The sequence below is a fragment of the Aquarana catesbeiana genome, linkage group LG01 (genome assembly GCF_042186555.1).
Source record: "Aquarana catesbeiana isolate 2022-GZ linkage group LG01, ASM4218655v1, whole genome shotgun sequence".
Lineage (NCBI taxonomy): Eukaryota > Metazoa > Chordata > Amphibia > Anura > Ranidae > Aquarana > Aquarana catesbeiana.
The window spans coordinates 946,125,687-946,149,713 of NC_133324.1; the positions used below are offsets into that span (position 1 = coordinate 946,125,687).

Sequence of the window (24,027 nt, forward strand, 5' to 3'; positions counted from 1 at the left end):
TGGCTTATTGTGCAAAGCCTCAGGGCACTGGCTATAAGGGTGACCAACCTTATCACATAGGTTACATTTAATGATGTTACAGTCCCTTGCCAGATGCCCCAGTTCCTGACTAGGGATGAGCCGAACACCCCCCGGTTCGGTTCGCACCAGAACCTGCGAACGGACCGAAAATTTGCACGAACGTTAGAACCCCATTGATGTCTATGGGACTCGAACGTTCGAAATCAAAATTGCTCATTTTAAAGGCTAATTTGCATGGTATTGTCCTAAAAAGAGTTTGGGGACCCGGGTCCTGCCCCAGGGGACATGTATCAATGCAAAAAAAACTTTTAAAAACGGCCGTTTTTTCGGGAGCAGTGATTTTATTGATGCTTAAAGTAAAAAAAAGTGAAATATTCCTTTAAATATCGTACCTGGGTGTGTCTATAGTATGCCTGTAAAGTGGCGCGTGTTTCCCGTGTTTAGAACAGTCCCTGCACAAAATGTCATTTTTAAAGGAAAAAAATCTCATTTAAAACTGCATGCGGGTTTAATGTAATGTCGGGTCCTGGCAATATGGATGAAAATCAGTGAGACAAACGGCATGGGTACCCCCCAGTCCATTACCAGGCCCTTTGGGTCTTGTATGGATATTAAGGGGAACCCCGCACCCAAATTAAAATAAGGAAAGGTGTGGGGTCACCAGGCCCTATATACTCTGAACAGCAGTATACAGGCGGTGCAAACAAGACAGGGACTGTAGGTTTGTTGTTAAGTAGAATCTGTTTGTAATTTTGAACGGGTACATTTTTAACGTGTTTAGCTCCAGCCAAAAAATCTTTTTTAAGCTTTTTGGAAAACATAGGGAAGGGTTATCACCCCTGTGAGATTTGTTTTGCTGTCTGTCGTCCTCTTCAGAAGATTTCACCTCACTTTTTGTCCCAATGACAAAAGTTTTTTGAAAATTTGGGGTTTTTTGTGGAACAAGGATTGGAAAGCATCAGTGGAAAGGAGAAATGTTTTTCCCATATTAACTCTTACAGGAGAGAATTTCCGAGGGGTAGATTTCATCTCACTTCCTGTTGTCTCCTTCCATTTGCAAGTAGGAGTCGTTTGTAAGTTAGATGTTTGAAAGTAGGGGCCTGCCCTATATACTCAGTAGAAATTTGGGCCTTAGGTGTTGTTGTGGCCACAACACTGTAAGCCCTCACAGGGCCCTGCTGTGAAATATTAGATCAAGAATTGTAATTACATGCCCCTGTTGAACAAGGGCAGAAAAATTGGGCCTTTGGTGGTGGTGGTGGTGGTGGTGCTGGTGCCACAACACTGTAAGTCCTCACTCGCTCTTGGTGGGTGCAGAAATGGGCCCTGCTGTGAAATATTAGATCAAGAATTGTAATTACATGCCCCTGTTGAACAGGGGCTGAAAAATTAGGGGCCTTAGGCACTGGTGCTGGTGCCACAACACTGCAACCCCTCACAGATACTCTAGTTGTAACACAGAAACAAGCCCTGCTGCTAAGTATTGCATCAAAAATTGTAATTACACGCCCCTGTTAAACAGGGGCTGAAAAATTGGGCCTTAGGCACTGGTGCTGGTGCCACAACACTGCAACCCCTCACAGATACTCTAGTTGGAACGCAGAAATGAGCCCTGCTGCAAAGTATTGCATCAAAAATTGTAATTACACGCCATTGTCGCAAACCACCATTCCTGCCTTAAGTTGGCGTGGCGTCAACCACCTCTGAACCTGCCCCTGCAGAGCTGACAGAACCTCTGCCCCAGTGTGGCTCCTGTCCCCCAAACACACCAGCTCAAGCACCGCATGGCATCTTTTGGCCTGTGTACTTGCTTAGCCCCTTGAACGGCTACGGAGCACCGCTGGTTCCGAGGACAAAGCACAGGAAGAGGCCATGGAGGAAGAAGAAGAGGAGGGGGTGGAGGAGAGAGGTGTGTCACAATCATTAGCATTTTGGAGGCGTGGTGGCAGAACAACCTCCAACACTACTGCACCTTGTCCTGCATCCTTCCCAGCTGCCAGCAGAGTCACCCAATGTGCCGTGAAACTTAGGTAACGTCCCTGTCCATGCCTGCTGGACCATGAGTCAGCGGTAATATGCACCTTACCGCTGACCGCCCTGTCCAGCGAGGCATGGACATTGCCTTCCACATGCCGGTAGAGAGCCGGAATCGCCTTCCGTGAGAAAAAGTGGCGTTTGGGTACCTGCCACTAAGGAACCGCACATTCCACAAACTCACAGAAGGGGGCAGAGTCTACCAACTGAAAAGGCAGCAGTTGAAGTGCTAGCAATTTTGCCAAGCTAGCATTCAACCGCTGGGCATGTGGATGGCTGGGAGCAAACTTCTTTCGGCGGTGCAGCAGCTGGGGCAGGGAAATTTGCCTGGTACAATCTGACGTCGGTGTACCAAAAGCAGATTGCCCACAAGTACTTGGCTGTGACACACCTAATTCTACACCTTCATTCCTCTCAGTGCAGGTCTCAGAGAGGACTGAAGGTATAGTGGGGTTGGAGATCTCAGCTGATGAGGAGCAAGGAGAGGTCCTCTTTGTTCTTTGGTGTGGGTCTTTTAGATACGCTTGCCAACGAACTGCATGGCAGGTCAACATATGTCTGGTCAAGCATGTGGTACCCAAGCGGGAGATGTTTTGGCCATATGTTGCAAATAGCAGCGGTGCGATCTGATGCACTCGTCTCAAAAAAGCCCACACCAAAGAACTTTTTGAATAACACGCAGAGACTGCAGCGCCCTGCACATGTGGAGCTTTGGGGTGTGATGCAGTCAATGTGCTGCCCTTAGGCTGGCCCCTGGAGGGCATTATGCCTCGTTGGTGATGTGCCTCCTCCTCCTCCTCCTCCTCTCTCCTATCAGGCACCCATGTTGAGTCAGTGACCTCATCATCCCCTCCCTCCTCATCACTGGAGCAAACCTGGCAGTATGCTGCAGCAGGGGGAGCATGACTGCCAGATTGCTGTCCTTATTGGGCACCCCCTCTGTCCGTGCTCATGTTACTGCCTTTATCGAGCTCAGTATCATCATCAGAGCCTTCCAAACACTGGGCATCCTCCTGGAGCATGTACCCAACACTGTGGTCAAACAGTTCGAGGGACTCCTCAGGAGGACATGGTGGGGCTAGGGAAGGAGTCACTGATGACATTGAGCCGAGGGAAGAGGCCGCGGCTTTGCCAGACAAAGTACCCTGGGCATGGATGAGGAGGATGAGGACGGCTTGGTCATCCACTCGACCATATCTTCCGCATGTTGCGGCTCAACACGGCCAGCTGCCACGACCAGCACTAGACACAGAGCCTGCTTGCCCTCTCTTATTGGCTTGTGACTGTCTGCCTCTCCTTCTTGGCCTTCCAGACAAACTAATGGCCTGTAGCTGCACTAAGCTGGGATATATATATATATATGTACTGATACTGCAGCTAGCAAAATCAACTGCCTGCCTGTAGTATGAGAACACCACCAACCTTCTACAGGTAGCTTTAACTGAACACTGTGCAGAGCTCGCAAAAAACTAACTTGTAGCTTTTTTAGCTGCCTGCGGTAGTGATAGGATCAGGAAAACACCACCAACCTTCTACAGGTAGCTTTAGCTGAACACTGTGCAGAGCTCGCAAAAAAATAACTTGTAGGTTTAGCTGAACAATGTGAGGTGGATGCACCACACTAACTTGTAGTTTTAGCTGAACACTGTGAGCAGGACGCACCCCACTAACTTGTAGTTTTAGCTGAACACTGTGAGCAGGACGCACTGCACTAACTTGTAGTTTTAGCTGAACACTGTGAGCAGGACGCACCCCACTAACTTTTAGGTTTAGCTGAACACTGTGAGGTGGACGAACCACACTAACTTGTAGTTTTAGCTGAACACTGTGAGCAGGACGCACAGCACTAACTTGTAGTTTTAGCTGAACACTGTGAGCAGGACGCACAGCACTAACTTGTAGTTTTAGCTGAACACTGTGAGCAGGACGCACAGCACTAACTTGTAGTTTTAGCTGAACACTGTGAGCAGGACGCACCGCACTAACCTAACTTGTCGTTTTAGCTGAACACTGTGAGCAGGACGCACAGCACTAACTTGTAGTTTTAGCTGAACACTGTGAGCAGGACGCACCGCACTAACTTGTAGTTTTAGCTGAACACTGTGAGCAGGTCGCACAGCACTAACTTGTAGTTTTAGCTGAACACTGAGCAGGACGCACTGCACTAACTTGTAGGTTTAGATGAACACTGTGCAGAGGTCTCACTACACTAACTTGTAGGTTTAGCTGAACACTGTGAGGTGGACACACCACACTAACTTGTAGTTTTAGCTGAACACTGTGAGCAGGACGCACCCCACTAACTTGTAGTTTTAGCTGAACACTGTGAGCAGGACGCACTGCACTAACTTGTAGTTTTAGCTGAACACTGTGAGCAGGACGCACCCCACTAACTTGTAGGTTTAGCTGAACACTGTGAGGTGGACGCACCACACTAACTTGTAGTTTTAGCTGAACACTGTGAGCAGGACACACAGCACTAACTTGTAGTTTTAGCTGAACACTGTGAGCAGGACGCACAGCACTAACTTGTAGTTTTAGCTGAACACTGTGAGCAGGACGCACCCCACTAACTTGTAGTTTTAGCTGAACACTGTGAGCAAGACGCACCGCACTAACTTGTAGTTTTAGCTGAACACTGTGAGCAGGACGCACCCCACTAACTTGTAGTTTTAGCTGAACACTGTGAGCAGGACGCACTGCCCTAACTTGTAGTTTTAGCTGAACACTGTGAGCAGGACGCACCCCACTAACTTGTAGGTTTAGCTGAACACTGTGAGGTGGACGCACCCCACTAACTTGTAGTTTTAGCTGAACACTGTGAGCAGGACGCACAGCACTAACTTGTAGTTTTAGGTGAACACTGTGAGCAGGACGCACAGCACTAACTTGTAGTTTTAGCTGAACACTGTGAGCAGGACGCACTGCCCTAACTTGTAGTTTTAGCTGAACACTGTGAGCAGGACGCACCGCACTAACTTGTAGTTTTAGCTGAACACTGTGAGCAGGACGCACAGCACTAACTTGTAGTTTTAGCTAAACACTGTGAGCAGGACGCATAGCACTAACTTGTAGTTTTAGCTGAACACTGTGAGCAGGACGCACCCCACTAACTTGTAGTTTTAGCTGAACACTGTGAGCAGGACGCACCGCACTAACTTGTAGTTATTTCAAGCTGAACACTGTGAGCAGGACGCACCCCACTAACTTGTAGTTTTAGCTGAACACTGTGAGCAGGACACACTGCACTAACTTGTAGTTTTAGCTGAACACTGTGAGCAGGACGCACTGCACTAACTTGTAGTTTTAGCTGAACACTGTGAGCAGGACGCACTGCACTAACTGTAAATAGTCTAGCTGCCTGACTGTGGTACTAATAGGATCAAAAGAACACCAGTAATTTTCTTCAGGTAGCTGTAAATACTGTAACAAGACAAGCCTGCCTGTCAGTAAGAAGATAACAGGAACGGATCTAGCTAAACAGTGTATATATATATATATATATATATATATATATATATATATGCAACACCTGGAATGCATATATATATACACAATACACTGTAAGTGTAGCTAACTGACTGACTGTTCTGCCTAATCTATCTAACTTAAATCAAATGACACTGTCTCTCTGTCTATCTCTCTCAACGCCGGAACACACACTACACAGGGCCGCCGTGCAGGCGGCCTTATATAGTGTGGGGAGTGTACTAAATCCCCTGAGCCATAATTGGCCAAAGCCTCCTTGGCTTTGGCCAATTACGTCTCTCTGTTCAGACGGCGCTGTGATTGGCCAAGCATGCGGGTCATAGTGCATGCTTGGCCAATCATCAGCCAGCAATGCACTGCGATGCCGCAGTGAATTATGGGCCGTCACGTACCACACGAATTTGGCGCGAACGGCCCATATCGTTCGCAATTCGGCGAACGGGCGAACAGACGATGTTCGAGTCGAACATGGGTTCAACTGGAACACGAAGCTCATCCCTATTCCTGACATAATGAACACTTCTGTTCTGAACATTTAGAGGAGAGACTCCACATTGACGGCACAGCTTATGTTGACCAGGGTAGAAGATGGTAATCCTATCTCTACCAATAAAGGCAGAAGAGGGCAAATGCTTGACCACATTCTCACACACACTCAACCTCATTGAGACCTGTCACCTATCCATATTCCTCTATCATCCACAATCTTTTTTAGGGGACACAACATTTCACCAAACCTCCTCAACCAGACCCATAAATCCTCGGGCGTATAGACTCATTAATAGTCAGGATAGTCACATTCTTTATCAAGGGCTGTCGTGAGATTACCTTAGGGACAAGCCCCTTCCAGTTCAGCTGGCCCCTATACACACGCTCCCAAAACAGATCCAGTGATTCTGGACGCACAAATGACAAATCATATTCATGGGAACCAGCCAGACTGAAAAGAGCATAAATATCCTCCGCCTTAAATCCCATGGCTAGGATCCTATCCACAACCACCTTCCTGATAGGTGGAACACCTTCTCCTTGCCATCTGAGCTGTACCACATTCTTGCGTTCAATGGAAGAAGCACCTTTAGGTGAAAGTCCTGCAACTGGCTCCCTTCCACCAGCAGCATGATTTTGTCCCGACACAGCCTTAGCATAGTTCCTAACTGGGACAGATGACACATTAACTGGCTGCATAGGAATATTAACTGGCTGTATAGGAACCTCTGAAATCAGGCTTGACAATTCACCCACCACCTGATCCTCTCTCCTTCCTTCCAGCACAGCAATCCCACTCACCATAGTCCCAGAAGTACCACAATTACCAGCAGTCCTGTTAGGTTAGGTACACCAGCTGTTTTAGCGTCCATGTGACATTCCTACGCTGCGATTTTAATGTTTATGTGGTACTCCTGCTCTTTCTTCTCACAGACAACAGGAACTCCTTTGTCAGTATTGACACCATCTCCTCCTGCATTCCCTGCCAATTGCAAGGATCCATTGACAGATGCAGTCTCTTTGTCTGTAGCAGCAATTACAGGAATGGTATCCATACAGGGAGAGATATTCTCAACAAGCATTCCTTCACCAGCATTTTCCTGAACTGAAACAGCCTGTCCTCCATTTGCAGATACTGTATCACTGCTGCCATCTTGCTCAGACTTAACAAATGAAACATTTTCCACAACTTTCTCCCTTACAGGCTGAGGGACGACATCCTCCTCCTTATCTGAGTCGGTGCCACTCAAAAGAGATTCCATTTCCGTAATGCCTGCAGCAATCCGCCATTTTCCTCAACCTCCTTCTGAGATGACCCAGTCTGGTGGGGAGGGAGGGTGGCAGATACTGACTCAGACACGACAGATCCTGAGAAAGGGGTAGTACTGGGGCCACCATGTGAAGCCACTTCCTTACCCCCTATCCATACTGTCGCCGTTGCTCTGGCATCCACCCTCTGGCTGGTACTCGCACAGGCACACTCTTCATCTGTTGGAATCTCTCCTCGTTCTCATATTTTTCTCTAAACACACCGCTGCTTTCCTTTAGAGAAGCGACCAGCTTCTCCTGCTTCTTCAATGCATCCTCCAGAGACTTTAGCTTGGAGTCTGCCCTCCTACTACTCCCAGACTTACTGTGCAGAGATTTATTTTTCCTGAAATCCGCTTTCAGGACAGCATGTTTCTGTTCCTCCTTGGTATTAAAAGCGAAGTCTGTTCACCACTTTATCCTGGAATGCTGATAAGGACTCCCCTTGCATGGGGACAGGCCCAGGATCCACTGCAGCATTAGTACATGATGTAGGCCTCAGTGCCTCTGGGGAGCCTCCACCTTCGTCTTCCCCAACATAGTTAATGCCTGCTGGGGAAAAGCCTGCAGGATACGCCCAGGATTGCTGTTTCTCTCAGCTGAGACCAAAGCAGAGTGAGCTAGCAGCACCTTGCAAAACAGCACCACCTGGTGGAGAAGCTCCTCTGGTACAGAGACTGATGTGACCCGCTCAGTGTTCTCTGTACAGCACTGCAGTATATGTCAGAGCTATGTAAATGTATAATACTAATAGTGTGTGACTGTAGGGAGACATTAGAGTGTAAGTTCCCCTGGTTTACTGATGTGACTGGTTGAACCTTAAAAATAAAAATATTTAAAGGTCGTCATCATCATGATTCAGTAATCATTCTTATTTGTTCTCCAGATGGGGCAAACTCCACTCACTTGGTTTGGGTCCTGGTTGCCTCCCCTCTGATCTTCGTGATTTTGAAAATCGTGATATTCATTCTATGTCGTAAGTACTGGTAAGTACTGTACTATCAAATCACAGTGCCTGATGGCACTATAGTAGATGTCTCTGCCTGAGCTTTTACCAAGCCTTGTCAAAACGCAATGTTCCCCACGCACACATTCACACACCGGCTGTTCAGTGATGCTGGGTAATGACCATGGGCTGGAAAACTTGGATAATCAAAGTGAATAAAATGTCATCAGCACAGCAAGGATTCCTCTATGGGTCCAAAGCTTTATTTAGTGGTCACATGGTAGATATACAGCAATGTTTCAGAGCCACGCAGGACACCTTCGTTGTTTAAGCAGCAAAAGAGGGGAAGCCTTATGAAATGGGTGGAGCTGACCCAGTCACTTGCCTGACGAAGGGGCCCTGCATGGCTCCGAAATGTTGCTGTATATTTATCATGTGACCACGAAATAAAGCTTTGGACCCTTTCGAAGGAATCCTTGGTGTGCTGATGACATTTTCTTCACTTTGATTTCCAAGCCTTGGGTACATCACAAAGATGACCTATTGCCAGGTTTGGACCTAGAGACCATACTACCATGGCACAATTCAGCAGATGATTGATAAAGCTCCACCCATTTCATAAGGCGCCCCCTCTTCACATCTCTCTCTAACATGTGCACATTTCTGCATATTTCATGCCTTTTAAAATCCTGCAATACAATAAAAACTGTTGATTCTGCCACAAATCCAATGAGCCCCTTACTTCCTGTAGTGAGCTGACAACACTGAGCCTGCTGCACTGAAATCCCATGTAGGGTTGTCATCCCCGCCCAGTTCTCTTCTGCTACACCAAAGAACACATCCCCCTCTCCTCAGCTTCATAACATAAAGGGAAGGTGTTCTGCAGTCCAAGAACGAAGCCTATCCAAGCTACAAAATGTCTTCAACATTACAGATCTTCATATAAGGTTCTTCTTCCCTGATGTTTCATGCTTGGCCAGTCATCTGATAGGTCTTGTGGATGATAACCAAAAACACAATGCTGTGGATTTATAAAAAAAAAAAAAAACTTAGCAATTCACCCAGTGAAAGTGCATAAACATTTGTTCTTTGTGAACTAGGGAAAAAAACAATTGGTATTAGACTAGTTCCTGTTTTTCATTGATTTAAATTCAATATACTGCATTTGGCCACTAGATGGTGCTAAATTGTAAGGGCAATCCCCATGATGCTTAGTGCAATCTAGTAACCAGTGACTAGTATTTTCCATAAGGAATCAATGGAACACGTTCAATGCAATGAAGTCGATTCTATGATACTTAGCACCATCTAGCTGCAAAATGCGTAATTTTCCTTTTTTTTTAACCAATTGGCACAGAACAAATGTACATGCACTTTCACTGTCCAAATTGCTATGCAAACTATTTAGAAATAAACTTCTATATATTTTTTATTATTATTATGAAAGCAGGCGTCTGCTTTGAAGTGCGATCGGCAGGTACACATCGGACATTAACACTAGAATGACCTATTACACAGAGCTGGTTATCCACTTTACATGCAGGGCTACCATTGGACCATACTGTCCTCCAATAAATGACCTGCTGAGAAAGAGGATGACAAGGCCGCACTGGGACCACAATTATGAATGCTGTATGAGCAGATGACAGCAAATCTCCTCTTGAGCGGAGTCATCATTATTTCCAAATAAATTTATGGCCACATTTGTCATCAAATCCGGAACTGTGCTAGAAACAATTAATACTCTAAAAATATACACTATGTTACCAAAAGTATTGGGACGCTTGCCTTTACACCCACATGAACTTTCATGGCATCCCAGTCTAATGCCCCGTACACACAGTCGGACTTTGTTCGGACATTCCGACAACAAAATCCATGGATTTTTTCCGACGGATGTTGGCTCAAACTTGTCTTGTATACACACGGTCACACAAAGTTGACGGAAAATCCGATCGTTCTGAACGCGGTGACGTAAAACACGTACGTCGGGACTATAAACTGGGCAGTGCCCAATAGCTTACATCTCTTTATTTATTCTGAGCATGCGTGGCACTTTGTGCGTCGGATTTGTGTACACACGATCGGAATTTCCGACAACGGATTTTGTTGTCGGAAAATGTTATATCTTGCTCTCAAACTTTGTGTGTCGTAAAATCCGATGGAAAATGTCTGATGGAGCCCACACACGGTCGGAATTTCCGACAACAAGGTCCTATCACACATTTTACATCGGAAAATCCGACCGTGTGTACGGGGCATTAGTCCGTAGGGTTCAATATTGAGTTGGGCCACCCTTTGAAGCTATAACCGCTTCAACTCTTCTGGGAAGGCCGTCCACAAGGTTTAGGAGTGTGACTGTGGGAATGTTTGATCATTCTTCCAGAAGTGCAGTCTCCACTCTAATTCATCGCAAAGGTGTTCTATCGTGTTGAGGTCAGGATTCAGTGCAGGCCCGTCAAGTTCCTCCACCCCAAGCTTGCTCATCCTAGTCTTTATGAACCTTGCTTTGTGCACTGGTCCAAATCATTTGATGGAGGGGGGATTATGGTGTGGGGTTGTTTTTTAGGGGTTGGGCTTGGCCCCTTAGTTCTAGTGAAGGGAACTAAGGGAAGGCGTCAGGGCAGCAGTGCACAAAGAAAGGTCCATAAAGACATGGATGAGCGAGTTTGGGGTGGAGGAACTTGACTGGCCTGCACAAAGTCCTGACCTCAACAAGATAGAACACCTTTGGGATGAATTAGTGCGGAGACTGCGAGCCAGGCCTTCTCATCCAACATCAGTGCCTGACCTCACAAATGCCCTTCTGGAAGAATGGTCAAATATTCCCATAGACACACTCCTAAACCTTGTGGACAGCCTTCCCAGAAGAGTTGAGGCTGTTATAGTTGCAAAGGGTGGGCCAACTCAATATTGAACCCTACGGACTAAGACTGGGATGCTATTAAAGTTCATGTGCGTGTAAAGGCAGGTGTCCCAATACTTTTGGTAATATAGTGTATATACCAAAATAAAAAAGAAACATTAGTCCGTAAAAAGTCCTTGTGAATGAAGAAAATCTCCTCTTACAGTGGATGTAAACCCTCACATATACCCAGTGAAGTGAACAGCCTCAGATGATACACAGAGGTGAAACAAATCTCACTACGGAAGTTTTTCTTGTATATCTGCTGTCTTCAGCTTGCTATATTCTTTAGAGTTCTTACATCGGGTTACAATTATCGCTTCCTCATTCAGCAGTAGGAGTGGATTCTTGGCTTACACTAGGAGACAGCTGATTGGGGGAAAGGCTCGCCCCCCCTGCACATAGGCAGAGGAACAAAGAAACTTGCAAAGCTGTACTGTAAATAGACCAGCTCTCTGCTAATCTATTTATAGCACCCACTCCGACACAAATGTCCAGCTGCTTTTATCTTGTTTGTCGGAGAACTTTTCAGAAGTTATCATGCTGAAAACAGAAGAACGGAGCAGCAGAAAGACATGGGACTCACAGTGCTTTGGAGAGAGATAAGAAAGCACTGCAGATATATGTGCCTAGGTCAGATTTCAAGAATGGGGTTTACGTTCACTTTAACCGCTTCAGCCCCGGAAGAATTTACCCCCTTCCTGACCAGAGCGTTTTTTGCGATTTGGCACTGCGTCGCTTTAACTGACAATTGCGTGGTCGTGCAAGGTTGTACCCAAAACAAAATTGACTTCCTTTTTTTCCCACATATAGAGCTTTCTTTTGGTGGTATTTGATCGCCTCTGCGGTTTTTATTTTTTGCGCTATAAACAAAAAAAAGAGCGAGAATTTTGAAAAAAACACAATATTTTGTACTTTTTGCTATAATAAATATCCCCATTTTTTTTTTTTTTAAAAGCAAATTTTTCCTCAGTTTAGGCCGATATGTATTCTTCTACATATTTTGGTAAAAAAAAATCGCAATAAGCGTATATTGATTGATTTGCGCAAAAGTTATAGCGTCTACAAAATAGGGGATAGATTTATAGTATTTTTATTAATTTTTTTTTTTTACTAGTAATGGCGGCGATCTGTGATTTTTATCGTGACTGCGACACATTTTTGGAACCATTAGCATTAATACAGCAATCAATGCGATTAAAAATGCATTGATTACTGTAAAAATTGTTACTGGCAATGAAGGGGTTAACAGGGGCGGTGAAGGGGTGTGTTCCCTGCTACGTAATTCTAACTGAAGGGGGAGGGACTAACTACAGGAAGTGACAGATCGTGGTTCCTAGCCAATAGGAACACAAGATCTGTCACTCCTGTCAGAACAGAACAGGGAGGTGTGTGTTTACACACACTCGTCCCTGCTCTGTGTCTCCTGGTCACGATCGCTTGTGGCCGGCGGTCATCGCGACCGTCGGCTGCGAGCATCGGCACCCCCGCTATGCAACGTCGGCACCCCCGCAATGCCAACGTACAGCTACGTGGTTTCACGCAGGGGAGCCAAACTGCCGCAGTAAAACTGTGGCGGCTGGTCCGGAAGCGGTTAAGTGCTCACTGGATTAGTGACTATCCAATACCAAATGGAGAATGGCATCCTTGTTTAAACCACCACCATTAGTAGAGAGATTGCATGCTTACCGCTATATATATGACCTTCTATCTCTAGACAGGTCATAAGGGCTCGAGGAAAAAAAAAAACATCCAATAATAGATCAGCAGAAAATGTCTCCAACCGCTCACTCCCAGGGGATCAGGGATCTTATAAGAGTCCTCCACCAAACTTCCTCTCGTTAGATTGTGTATAGGGACATGGAAAAACAAAGTGCTCCAATAGCATTAAATCTTTTTATATCGTTTATTAAAATATTTAAATCACACTTCATCAACTACTGTATTTATTGACGTATAACACGCACTTTTTCACCCTGAAAATCGGGTGCAAATAGCGAGTGCGTGTTATACGCTAATACTTCAATTTTAGCTGCCTAGGAGGGGACAGGGAGGGGGGCGGGATGAGCGCCGTCAGATTACATGCAGTGAAAATCTCCTGTTTACTTGGCGACCTCTATAATAGGAAGTCCCGTCTCCTGGGCCGCCATTGGACCACTGTTCTGTCTATCATAGGGGATTCTCACTGTATGTAATCTGTTGGCGCTCATCCCGCCCCCCTCCCTGTCCCCTCTAGGTTGCAGATGGGCATTGATAAGACTGCACGGATGGCAATGGTGAGGCTGCTGCATTGATGGCAATGGTGAGGCTGCTGCATTGATGGCAATGGTGAGGCTGCTGCATTGATGGCAATGGTGAGGCTGCTGCATTGATGGCAATGGTGAGGCTGCTGCATTGATGGCAATGGTGAGGCTGCTGCATTGATAACACTTGTGAGGCTGCATTGATGTGGACTGATGAGGCTGCATTAATGACACTTGTGAGGCTGCATATGGGCACCGACCCTTTTTTTGCTTCAAAGTTCCTTATTTAAAATTTGAAGTTTTTTTCCTGAAACTTCCCTCTTAAAATGAATGTGCGTGTTTATACGCCTATGCGTGTTATACGCCGGAAAATACTGTACTTCAAGTTGAGAATAATAGCACTAAACAGTAAATTTCCTTGCCGGCAGTAAAACAAACACCCGTACTCCCGGGATTGCAGAAACGCGATGACGTCAGTATGTCGGTTTTTCCTGCGCGTTTCGTCATTCGTGACAATGTTATGGCCCCATTTATTAATGTTGTGATTGGTTTCAAGGAATAATGCTGCTCATCATTACTTTTCTTGCATGTATTTATAATACCATGTTATAAACAATTACCATTAATTAATTAATTTATTAATTTTTAATTATGTACTTTGTTGCTTAGGCCTGAAGAAAAGATCTACTAACCTGAAGGAAAAGCCTGCATTGGATACTGATGGTCTGCTATGAAATTACATTTGAAAAAAAACTGTTTTACTGTTAGATGCCTGGGACGGTCTTCTACGTCTTCATTCTTCTATGCACTTTTTTATACGCATTGTTTTGTGAGACACATAAGATGATGGCAGTTGATTTTTTATTTTTTATCTGTCATCTAGCTATGATCACAAACCCTCTTTGTTGTCTTGTTGGATGGAACCTACAAATTCTTGCACTAATTGAAGTGAAATGAATGCTGCCCTATATATTGTTATTATATTTCGGTTACATTGTTGCATTTAATATATTCTATTTAATGTGTTTGAGTGTATTTGCATTGTTGCATTTAATATATTCTATTTAATGTGTGTGAGTTTATTTACATTGTTGCTGTGTTTCATATTTTATTTTGTCCCCCCCCATGTTCAGTGGTGTAACAAGAGCCATAGCAGCCCAGGCAGATGCAGTTTATAGAAGGGCTGAAGTCAAACCACAGAATGGTCCCTCCCTATTGACATTTCTCTCTCTGTGCAGTAAGAAGCAATTGCTTATCTATTTTAGCAGTGTAGATTTAGGCCCTTTCACACAGGGCAGACTCCACTTTGCCCCCACTGAGAAGATGGCAGGACCATGCCTGCTTATGCAGAGCAGACACAGCCTGTTCTGTTCTATGAGTGATCCAATGTAAACAGACCGGCTGTCTATTTACAACTCAACTGCCCTCCGATCCAATCCACCCAGACAGAGGGGAACGGATCCCCTTCTGTTCATTGGAGGTAGGCGTGTAGGGCTGAAGGGGGCAGGTGATGGACTTTATGCCATGTTCCCCATTAACTCATTGAATGCCAAGTTTGAGTCACATGAGAGGACTCCCCTGGGGTGGATTCTTCTCGGCTACACTAGGCACCTTGAAAGGGTCACTCTCCTGCACCTGGGGTACTTTTACTTGTGCCGTATACATCAAAGCTCCAGGACAAGGCTCATTAGCGTACACACGATCAGAAATTCGGCCAGCAAAAGACTGATGACAGCTTTTGGTCAGAAAATGGGTCCGTGTGTATGCTCCATTGGACTTTTGCTGGCCGAATTCCAGCCAGCAAAAGATTGAGAGCATGTTCTCAATTTTTTGGTCGGAAAAAGTTCCTATCCGAAAATGCGATCGTCTGTAGCAATTCCGACGCGCAAAATTCCTAGACTTGCTCGGAAACAATTTGACGCATGCTCGGAAGCATTGAACTTCATTTTCTTGGCTCGTTGTAGTGTTGTACGTCACCGCGTTCTTCAGCGAACTTTTGTGTGACCGTGTGTATGCAAGCCAAGCTTGAGCAGAATTCCGTTGGAAAAACCATCCAAGATTTTTCTGGCGGAAAATCCGCTCGTGTGTACGCGGCATTAGGCTGCTTTCAGGGAATACTCAACCTTAAGGTGGGCCTCGAACATTAAGATATGGCCATACACCGTGTACACTTAAGCAATGCTTGCTCTTCATTAACTCTTTCCTTCTACCATTCCTTGTACACCATTAGTATAGACTTTTGCATTTAGGAGGGTCACGCTGAGCCTGTGCCCACTCCATTTGTCCATCTCATCTCCGTTACCCCACTCCCAGTAATGGAATGGAATCCCGCCAAGCACCTTGTGCTGACTCCATGCGTGCTCTTCATTATCCCTTTTCTTCCACAATTCCTTGTACACCATTACTATAGACTTTTACATTTAGGAGGTACACGCTGAGTCTATGCCCACTCCCCTTGTCCAGCTCATCTCCGCTACCCCACTCCCAGTAATGGAATGGAGTCCCACCAAGCAGCTTGCGCTGACTCCACGTATGCTCTTCATTATCTCTTTCCTTCCACAATTCCTTGTACACCATTACTATAGACTTTTGCATTTAGGAGGTACAGGTTGAGCCTATGCCCACTCCACCTGTCCAGTTTATCTGCGCTACCTTACTCCCAGTAATTGAATGGAATCCAGCTGTCCAGCTCATATGCACTACCCCAATCGAAGTGATGGAAAGGAAACCCGCCAAGCACCTTGCGCTGACTTCACATGTGCTCTTCGTCAACTTTTTCCTTCTTCCATCCCTTATACACCTTTACTACAGACTTTTGCATTTAGAAGGGACACGCTGAGCCTGTATCAACGTCACCTGTCCAGCTCATCTCCGTTACCCCACTCTCAGTAATGGAAAGGAGTCCCGCCAAGCACCTTGCGCTGACTCCACGTGTGCTCTTCATTATCTCTTTCCTTCCACCATTCCTTGTACACCATTACTATAGACTTTTGCATTTAGGAGGGACACGCTGAGCCTGTGCCCATTCCACCTGTCCAGTGTCCAGCTCATCTGCGCTACCTTACTCCCAGTAATGGTATGGAATCCCACCAAGCACCTTGCGCTGACTCCACGCATGCTCTTCATTGACTCTTTTCATGCCTTGTGCACAGGATGAGGACCTTTGCAACGCTGATCTGCTCCCGTTGCTATGGGAGACAGTCTGCTCACAGAGAGAGTGCCACAGGCTGACGGTTGACATCTGTTACTCTTGATAACCACTTGCTGTCTTTACACCAGGTTGACCTTTTAGTGTTTCCTTCATACCCCATTGTGCTCCTGACCCACAGCTGGAGGGTAGGTGTGGTGCCAGTTACTTGCATACGCTTCCTTAATCACTTCAGATGAGGCAGAAAGCAACGTTTGAAAGCTTTACTGAACAGGTTCCGACCATTACAACATTCCAAGGGCACAACAATTCTTTCCCTACATCCCTAGTCCCCATCTTAGGCTTGTGTGCTTGTGTGCTGCCCTGGTATACCTGTACCGGCAGAGCCATGTTTGGCAGTATCCATGATCTTGGCATGAAGTCAAGAAGCTGGCAGTTTCAGAGCAGAACACACATCTACATTGTTAAAGGCTTCTGATGGAAGGCAATCCTAGACCCTGGCATCGGATACTCCACAAGCCAAAGCTGAAGGCAGAAACTCAGGCAAGAGTTCAACTCTGGGATCTGGACCAATGTCTTTTTTATAGCCACAGGACCAGTGGGTTGAACCCAGAAAAGCTATCAAACCTGGGAACACCATTAACCCTCTCGTCCAGGGCAGCGCCTATCTAGGCATAATAAAAAACCTGTTTACAGGCGGGTGTGTCCGTTTACATCTGCCGCTCCATAGAGCAGAATGGAGGGTCTCATCGGCCTAATTGTCCTCTGAACTTCTGTTACAGACCGAAATTAACCCTGTATGACTGATGCTGTCATAAATTCCAGATTTTCTATTCTTCTGACACTTTATCCCTTTTACTGCCAATGATGTACTGTATGTAGTATGTTGGTGGTGGCAGGTGGTTTTACTTACACTCTTAGTAGCTGCAGCCTCCGGGATTCTGTGTAAATCTGAAAACTGACTGTCTGCAGTCAGATGGAAGCGATCTGGCGGCTGTGCAGCCACTGCATCGCTTCCACACATCCCTGTACCATGTTTTCCAGGCTCTGCTTGCCCATTGGCGAATGTGAGACCAGCGAACAGAAAAAGTTACTTCTGGCTCGTGGTATCACTGAGATCTGCAACTCCATTCATTTCATTGTAAGGCAGGTGACACATCAGGGGTCTTTTATACCCCTGATGGCTCATTAAAGAGAACGCATCATCAAACAAATCATCACATAGGAGACTTTTTATCCCCTATGTATTAAAAAAATGTGTAAAATGAAATGTAAAAAAAAGTATAACAACCTAAAGTTACACTCAAGCACTTAAAATCCCCCACGATAAAGTTTTGGGCCCCCTCCACTCCCACATGCACGTACTGTAAGTATGAATGCAAATGCACATGTCGGGGGCACCTATGCACATAAATGCTGATTACACTACATATGTTATAAATCACAGCACATGCCGCGTGAAATCAATAATTATAGGCCCATTATTTATTGTTATTTAGAAAAGGATGACCTATAGGGTTTTTTAAAGCACTGCCTATTTCAAAATTGGGTTACTGAAGCATGTCACTATTTCACAGAGCACACGCAATTTTATGGCTTGATATCTATTTATTCAACGCAATCTCATCTTTTATATTTTACCAAAAATTGGGTAATATATTGCATTTATGTGCCTTAAAATTAACTTGCTCAGTGTATTTTTTTTACTGAGATTTTGTGTTTCATGAACTGTAGTGCTAATATAATATAACATAAAAAAAACTGGATCTACCACTATGTTATTCTATAGGATGTCTGCTTTTAGAAAATACTGTATATGTTTCATATATGTGTGGGGATTTACTTCAATCTTCAGGCCAAAAATGTGTGAAAAAAAAAAGAGCAAAAATGACTCTGGCAGCGAAAGTGTTAAAGGAAAGCTGAGGATTGTAGTTCTACAAGAAAAGAAAGGAAAAGATACGTGAGTTTAACCCCTTGCCTACCGGGCACTTTCACCCCCTTCCTGCCCAGGTCAATTTTCAGCTTTCAGCGCTGTTGCCCCTTGAATGACAATTGTGCGGTCGTGCTACACTGTACACATATGACATTTTAAAAATTTTTTTCACATAAGTAGAGCTTTTTTTTGGTGGTATTTAATCACCACTGGGTTTTTTATTTTTTGCTAAGCAAACAAAAACAAAACAAAAATTTTGAAAAAAAAAAAGTTTTTCTTATTTTGTTATAAATTTTGCAAGCAGGTAAGTTTTCTTCTTCACTGATAGGCACTGATAGGCTGCACTGATGGGCACTGATAGGCACTGATGAGGCACTGAGAGGTGGCACTGATGGGCACTGATGAGGCGGTACTGGTGGGCATTGATCAGGAGGCACTGATAATGCTGCACTGATGGGCGCTGATAGGCTGCATTGATGGGCACTGATAGGCTGCACTGATAGGTGGCACCGATGGGCACTGATGAGGCAGCACTGGTGGGCATTGATCAGGAGGCACTGATGAGGCTGCGCTCAGGGCCTGTGCTACCACTAGGCAAACTAGGCAGCTGCTTAGGGTGCACTGCTGCCTAGGGGCGCCTGGCCACTGGTTTCCCTCTGTGTCTGCATGCTCTGCAGGCTGCAGCATGTAACTAACTCAGTCTCAGGCAGCTGCTCGGTCTGACCAGTAGTGTAAATAGAAGAGCAGCACTCAAGCCAGCGCTACAGGAAGCAAAGCTGATGCTTCCTGTATAGCGCCACCTCCTGCCACATGGGCGGACAAAGGGGTCGTAGTCAGGGGTGAAGTCAATGGGGGCGGCAAAATGAGGTTTCGCCTAGGGTGTCAAAAATCCTTGCACCTGCCCTGGCTGCACTGATGGGTGGCACTGATGAGCACTGATAGGTGGGACTGGTGGGCACTGATAGGTGTCACTGGTGGGCAATGATTAGCGGCACTGGTTGGCAATGATTAGCAGCACTGGTGAGCACTGAGGGGACCGATGTCCCTGTAACTGAAGCCAGTTAACGGCTTTCTTCTTTTCACGCTGACAGCATGAGGGGAAAAAAATCCGATAACCGGATTCTGTTTACTTCCGTTATCAACTATCAGCCAATGTGATTGGCCCTTTACCCCAATCTGTGATCAGCTGAGTCCCAAGGACTGATCACAGAGTGCACCCCCTGTGACAGAGCAGCGAGAGCACAGGAGAACATCCATGGATGCCCTTTCGGCATTTTAAGTCCACGTTTTTCGGCTATAGCGCGGGCAGGAAGGGGTTAAAAAAGTTTGTATTAGTGTTATAGAGTAATTGTGTGCAAGAGTATTCGTAATTTTGCCATATTTTAACTTATTATTATTACTACTAATTCAAAAACCTTTATATAGAGCACTGGTCCCTAAAATTGTACTGACTATGTTATCCTGATGCCTGTCCTTGATTTAGACATACTTTATGTTAAGATTAATTATAAGTATTATCAAAAGTTTGCTATGGGACCCGATGATTCCTAATTACACCCGTGATATTATCTTATAGCATTAGAAAAAATATATAAGCTGAATGAGTGTTTTAACTTCTTGTTGAACTGTATTTTTTTTTTTTTACTGTATATTGTTCTAGAAGACCAAAGATTTTATAAGATTTAAATATTACTGTGAATGTTACATTTTAAAATAAATGCACTTTTGACAAATTGTTTTGACAAATTGTTTTTTTTTTTTCTAAAATGTTACAGCAAGAAATGTCAAAGATTCCTTTTCCTCCCCATAAAGGGGTCACATGAGCAGTGGCAAGACATCATTGTGGTCTCTTCTGAAGTCAGAAGTGTTCAGGTGGAGCTACTGATTGGCTGGATCCACTTTAATATCGGGTCTTCAGGCTTTACACAACAATCATTCTTACATAATTCTTATATTTTTGGCCCCCATTAGTTCAAAGCTCCAATCATCAAGACAAATCTCATGCTTTTCAATTGTCAGTGTGCGCATTTGAGTGTTCAGGCCTCTGTAGCTCAAATGCTTAAAGCGGATGTCCACCCAAAAATGGAACTTCCGCTTTTTGGAATCCCCCCCCCCTCCGGTGTCACATTTGGCACCTTTCAGTGGGGAGGGGGGAGCAGATACCTGTATAATCCAGGTATTTGCTCCCACTTCCGGGCATAGATAGCCGCAGTATCACAGTATCACAGTAGTAGTAGATCACACCTAGTATTAAATGCAGTTTTCCATTTGTGGCCCACTTATATGCTCATGAGATTTTATGTCTCTCTCTCTCTCTCACCTTAGTAAAGACCGTTGCTTTCTTGGGTTGGTCAAATGATTCTGTTATCAATGGAATCGGATAAGCAATTTTAACAGTAATCAATCAACAATAATCGATACAGGGTCTCAGTTCACCACTCTTCTTTTTCACGAAGAAAAGAACAGCACTGGCAGGAGAAGAGGACCTGTGGATGAACCCCCCGGGATAGTGTACCTGTAACATTTTCCTCCATAGCCTTATTCTCCAAGTCAGTCAGAGAGTAAACCCAGCCATGAGGAGGAATAATTGAAGGTCAATTGTACAGTCATAAGGCCGATGTGGCAGCAAAATACCAGCCTGACCTTTTTCAAAAACATCACAGAATTCACGGTACTCCTCTAGCAATAAGGAGACTGAAGACATGCACATGACCTTAATCATTTATTGAAAACATAGCCTTCGTGCAATTGTGGCAACCATGACAAAATTACTTGGAAATTGATTATCTCATAGTGAAGAGCCCCTACAGCCATAGTCAATGGAGTAGTTTCATGGGTCACATGGACAGGCTGTAGAGGTCTCACATCAATAGCCTCAATAGCAAGTGGGGAGGCACGAGGCTTGAGTGCTTCACCACAAAGGCACTTTCTACAGTCAGGTCCATGAATATTGGGACATCGACACAATTCTAATCTTTTTGGCTCTATACACCACCACAATGGATTTGAAATGAAACGAACTGCAGACTTTCAGCTTTAATTTGAGGGTATTTACATCCAAATCAGGTGAACGGTGTAGGAATTACAACAGTTTGTATATGTGCCTCCAACTTTTTAAGGGACCAAAAGTAATGGGACAGATTAACAATCATCCATCAAATTTTCACTTTTTAATACTTGGTTGCAAGTCCTTTGCAGTCAATTACAGCCTGAAGTCTGGAACGCATAGACATCACCAGACGCTGGGTTTCATCCCTGGTGATGCTCTGCCAGGCCTCTACTGCAACTGTCTTCAGTTCCTGCTTGTTCTTGGGGCATTTTCCCTTCAGTTTTGTCTTCAGCAAGTGAAATGCATGCTCAATCGGATTCAGGTCAGGTGATTGACTTGGCCATTGCATAACATTCCACTTCTTTCACTTAAAAAAATCTTTGGTTGCTTTCACAGTATGCTTCGGGTGATTGTCCATCTGCACTGTGAAGCGCCGTCCAATGAGTTCTGAAGCATTTTGCTGAATATGAGCAGATAATATTGCCCGAAACACTTCAGAATTCATCCTACTGCTTTTGTCAGCAGTCACATCATCAATAAATACAAGAGAACCAGTTTCATTGGCAGCCATACATGCCCATGCCATGACACTACCACCACCATGCCAATTGTCCCATTACTTTTGGTCCCTTAAAAGGTGGGAGGCACATATACAAACTGTTGTAATTCCTACACCGTTCACCTGATTTGGATGTAAATATCTTAAAATTAAAGCTGGAAGTCTGCAGTTAAAGCACATCTTGTTAGTTTCATTTCAAATCCATTGTGTTGGTGTATAGAGCCAAAAAGATTAGAATTGTCTTGATGTCCCAATATTTATGGACCTGACTGTATAAACAAGCCTGCAACCCAAGAATCGATTAGTGCCTGGGTATCGATGAAAAACTCAGACTAGGAAAGGATAACCGGAATTAGAGGCTTATCTTTATGGATAGCTGGGGATGCAAAGACACCACCGAAGGTCTGTCCCCTACAGGACCTCAGGTGCAGGCATTTCCCAGGCCGGTTTGGACAAGACTTTGATAAGTGACCTGCTTGGCCACAGTAAAGGCGCAATCTCTCCCTTCTCTCAAAGGCCCTCTCTTCGGCAGAGCGATGTGTGAAGCCCAGCTGCATTGGCTTTACTTCACTAGAGGGCTCAGACCCAGGAGGCATGGGAGGTGAGGGAGGCATAGGTGGAAATGCAAAGCTTAGAGCCAAACTTACAAGAGGCCTCCACAAGCGCTCCTTAAAGGAAGGTCTCTCTCGGAGTCTAGCATCAATGAGAATGGCAAACGAGATCAACTCCTCAAGACTACCAGGTATCTTTCGAGCTGCAATCTCATCTTTAAAGGGGTTGTAAACCCTCGTGTTTTTTCACCTTAATGCATCCTATGCATTAAGGTAAAAAAACTTCTGACCTTGACCGGCCCCCCAGCCCCCCCGTTTTACTCACCTGAGCCCTTTGATCCCTCGGCGGAGACACGCTGTACCTCTCTGCCTGGGGTTCTCGGCTCTTGAATGCATAGATTGATAGCAGTACAGCCATTGGCTCCCGCTGCTGTCAATCAAATCCAATGACACAGGTGCCGGAGGGCGGGGCCAAGTTCGGCATTCTGTGTAAATAGACACAAATGCTGGACTCGGGAGCACGCCCGCAAGGTAACCCCCTGGGAGAAGCGATGTGGGGAGGAGGCTAGGGGCCACACTGTGCAAAACGAACTGCACAGTGGAGATAAGTATGACATGTTTGTTATTTTTAAAAAAAAAGGGTTTACTTTACTTTAATGTTATCAGAGAGGCCATGAAAAAAAAACAACCACGAGAGCCTAATTGTTCCAACCAACCTCTGCTCCTAGAGTACGGAATTTAATAGCATAGCTGGCAACAGTTCTCGTACTTGGGAACACACTTAACCCCTTGATCGCCCCTTATTGTTTAACCCCTTCCCTGCCAGTGACATTTATACAGTAATCAGTGGTTATTTTTAGTTCTGATCGCTGTATAAATGTCAATGGTTCCAAAATAGTGTCAAAGTGTCCGATCTGTCTGCCACAATGTCGCAGTCCCAATAAAAATCGCAGATCACCGCCATTAGTAGTAAAAAAAAAAATAATAATAAAAATACTATAAATCTATCCCATATTTTATAGACGCTTTTGCGCAAACCAATCAATATACGCTTATTTCGATTTTTTTTTTTACCACAAATATGTAATAGAATATATATCGGCCTAAAGTGAGGAAGAAATTATTTTTTTAATATTTTTTTGGGATATTTATTATAGCAAAAAGTGAAAGATATTGCTTTTTTTATAATTTTTTTGTTTATAGAGCAAAAATTAAAAAAAACCCGTGGAAAATTACAGACCCGGTAATGAAGTTGTCTCCCCAAAACTTAGGGATTTTGGGCCTCCTGGTGGGGGAAGTGGCCGCACACCACACCAGCCTAGGAAAAGGGAGACCACGGACAAAATAGACAA

General features: G+C 44.8%; 1 protein-coding gene across 3 annotated transcripts in view; it reads left to right on the forward strand.

The window, feature by feature from the left end:
• LOC141121353 (uncharacterized) overlaps positions 1-20,092 on the forward strand; it is a 106,965-nt gene extending 86,873 nt beyond the window's left edge. For all 3 annotated transcript variants that reach the window (XM_073611102.1, XM_073611101.1, XM_073611103.1), the window contains exons 8-9: positions 8,228-8,327; positions 14,105-20,092. In XM_073611102.1, the coding sequence (XP_073467203.1) occupies positions 8,228-8,327; positions 14,105-14,126 (122 nt within the window). In that variant the 3' untranslated portion in view covers positions 14,127-20,092. The remainder of the gene's footprint in view (positions 1-8,227; positions 8,328-14,104) is intronic.
• Positions 20,093-24,027: the final 3,935 nt, after the last annotated feature.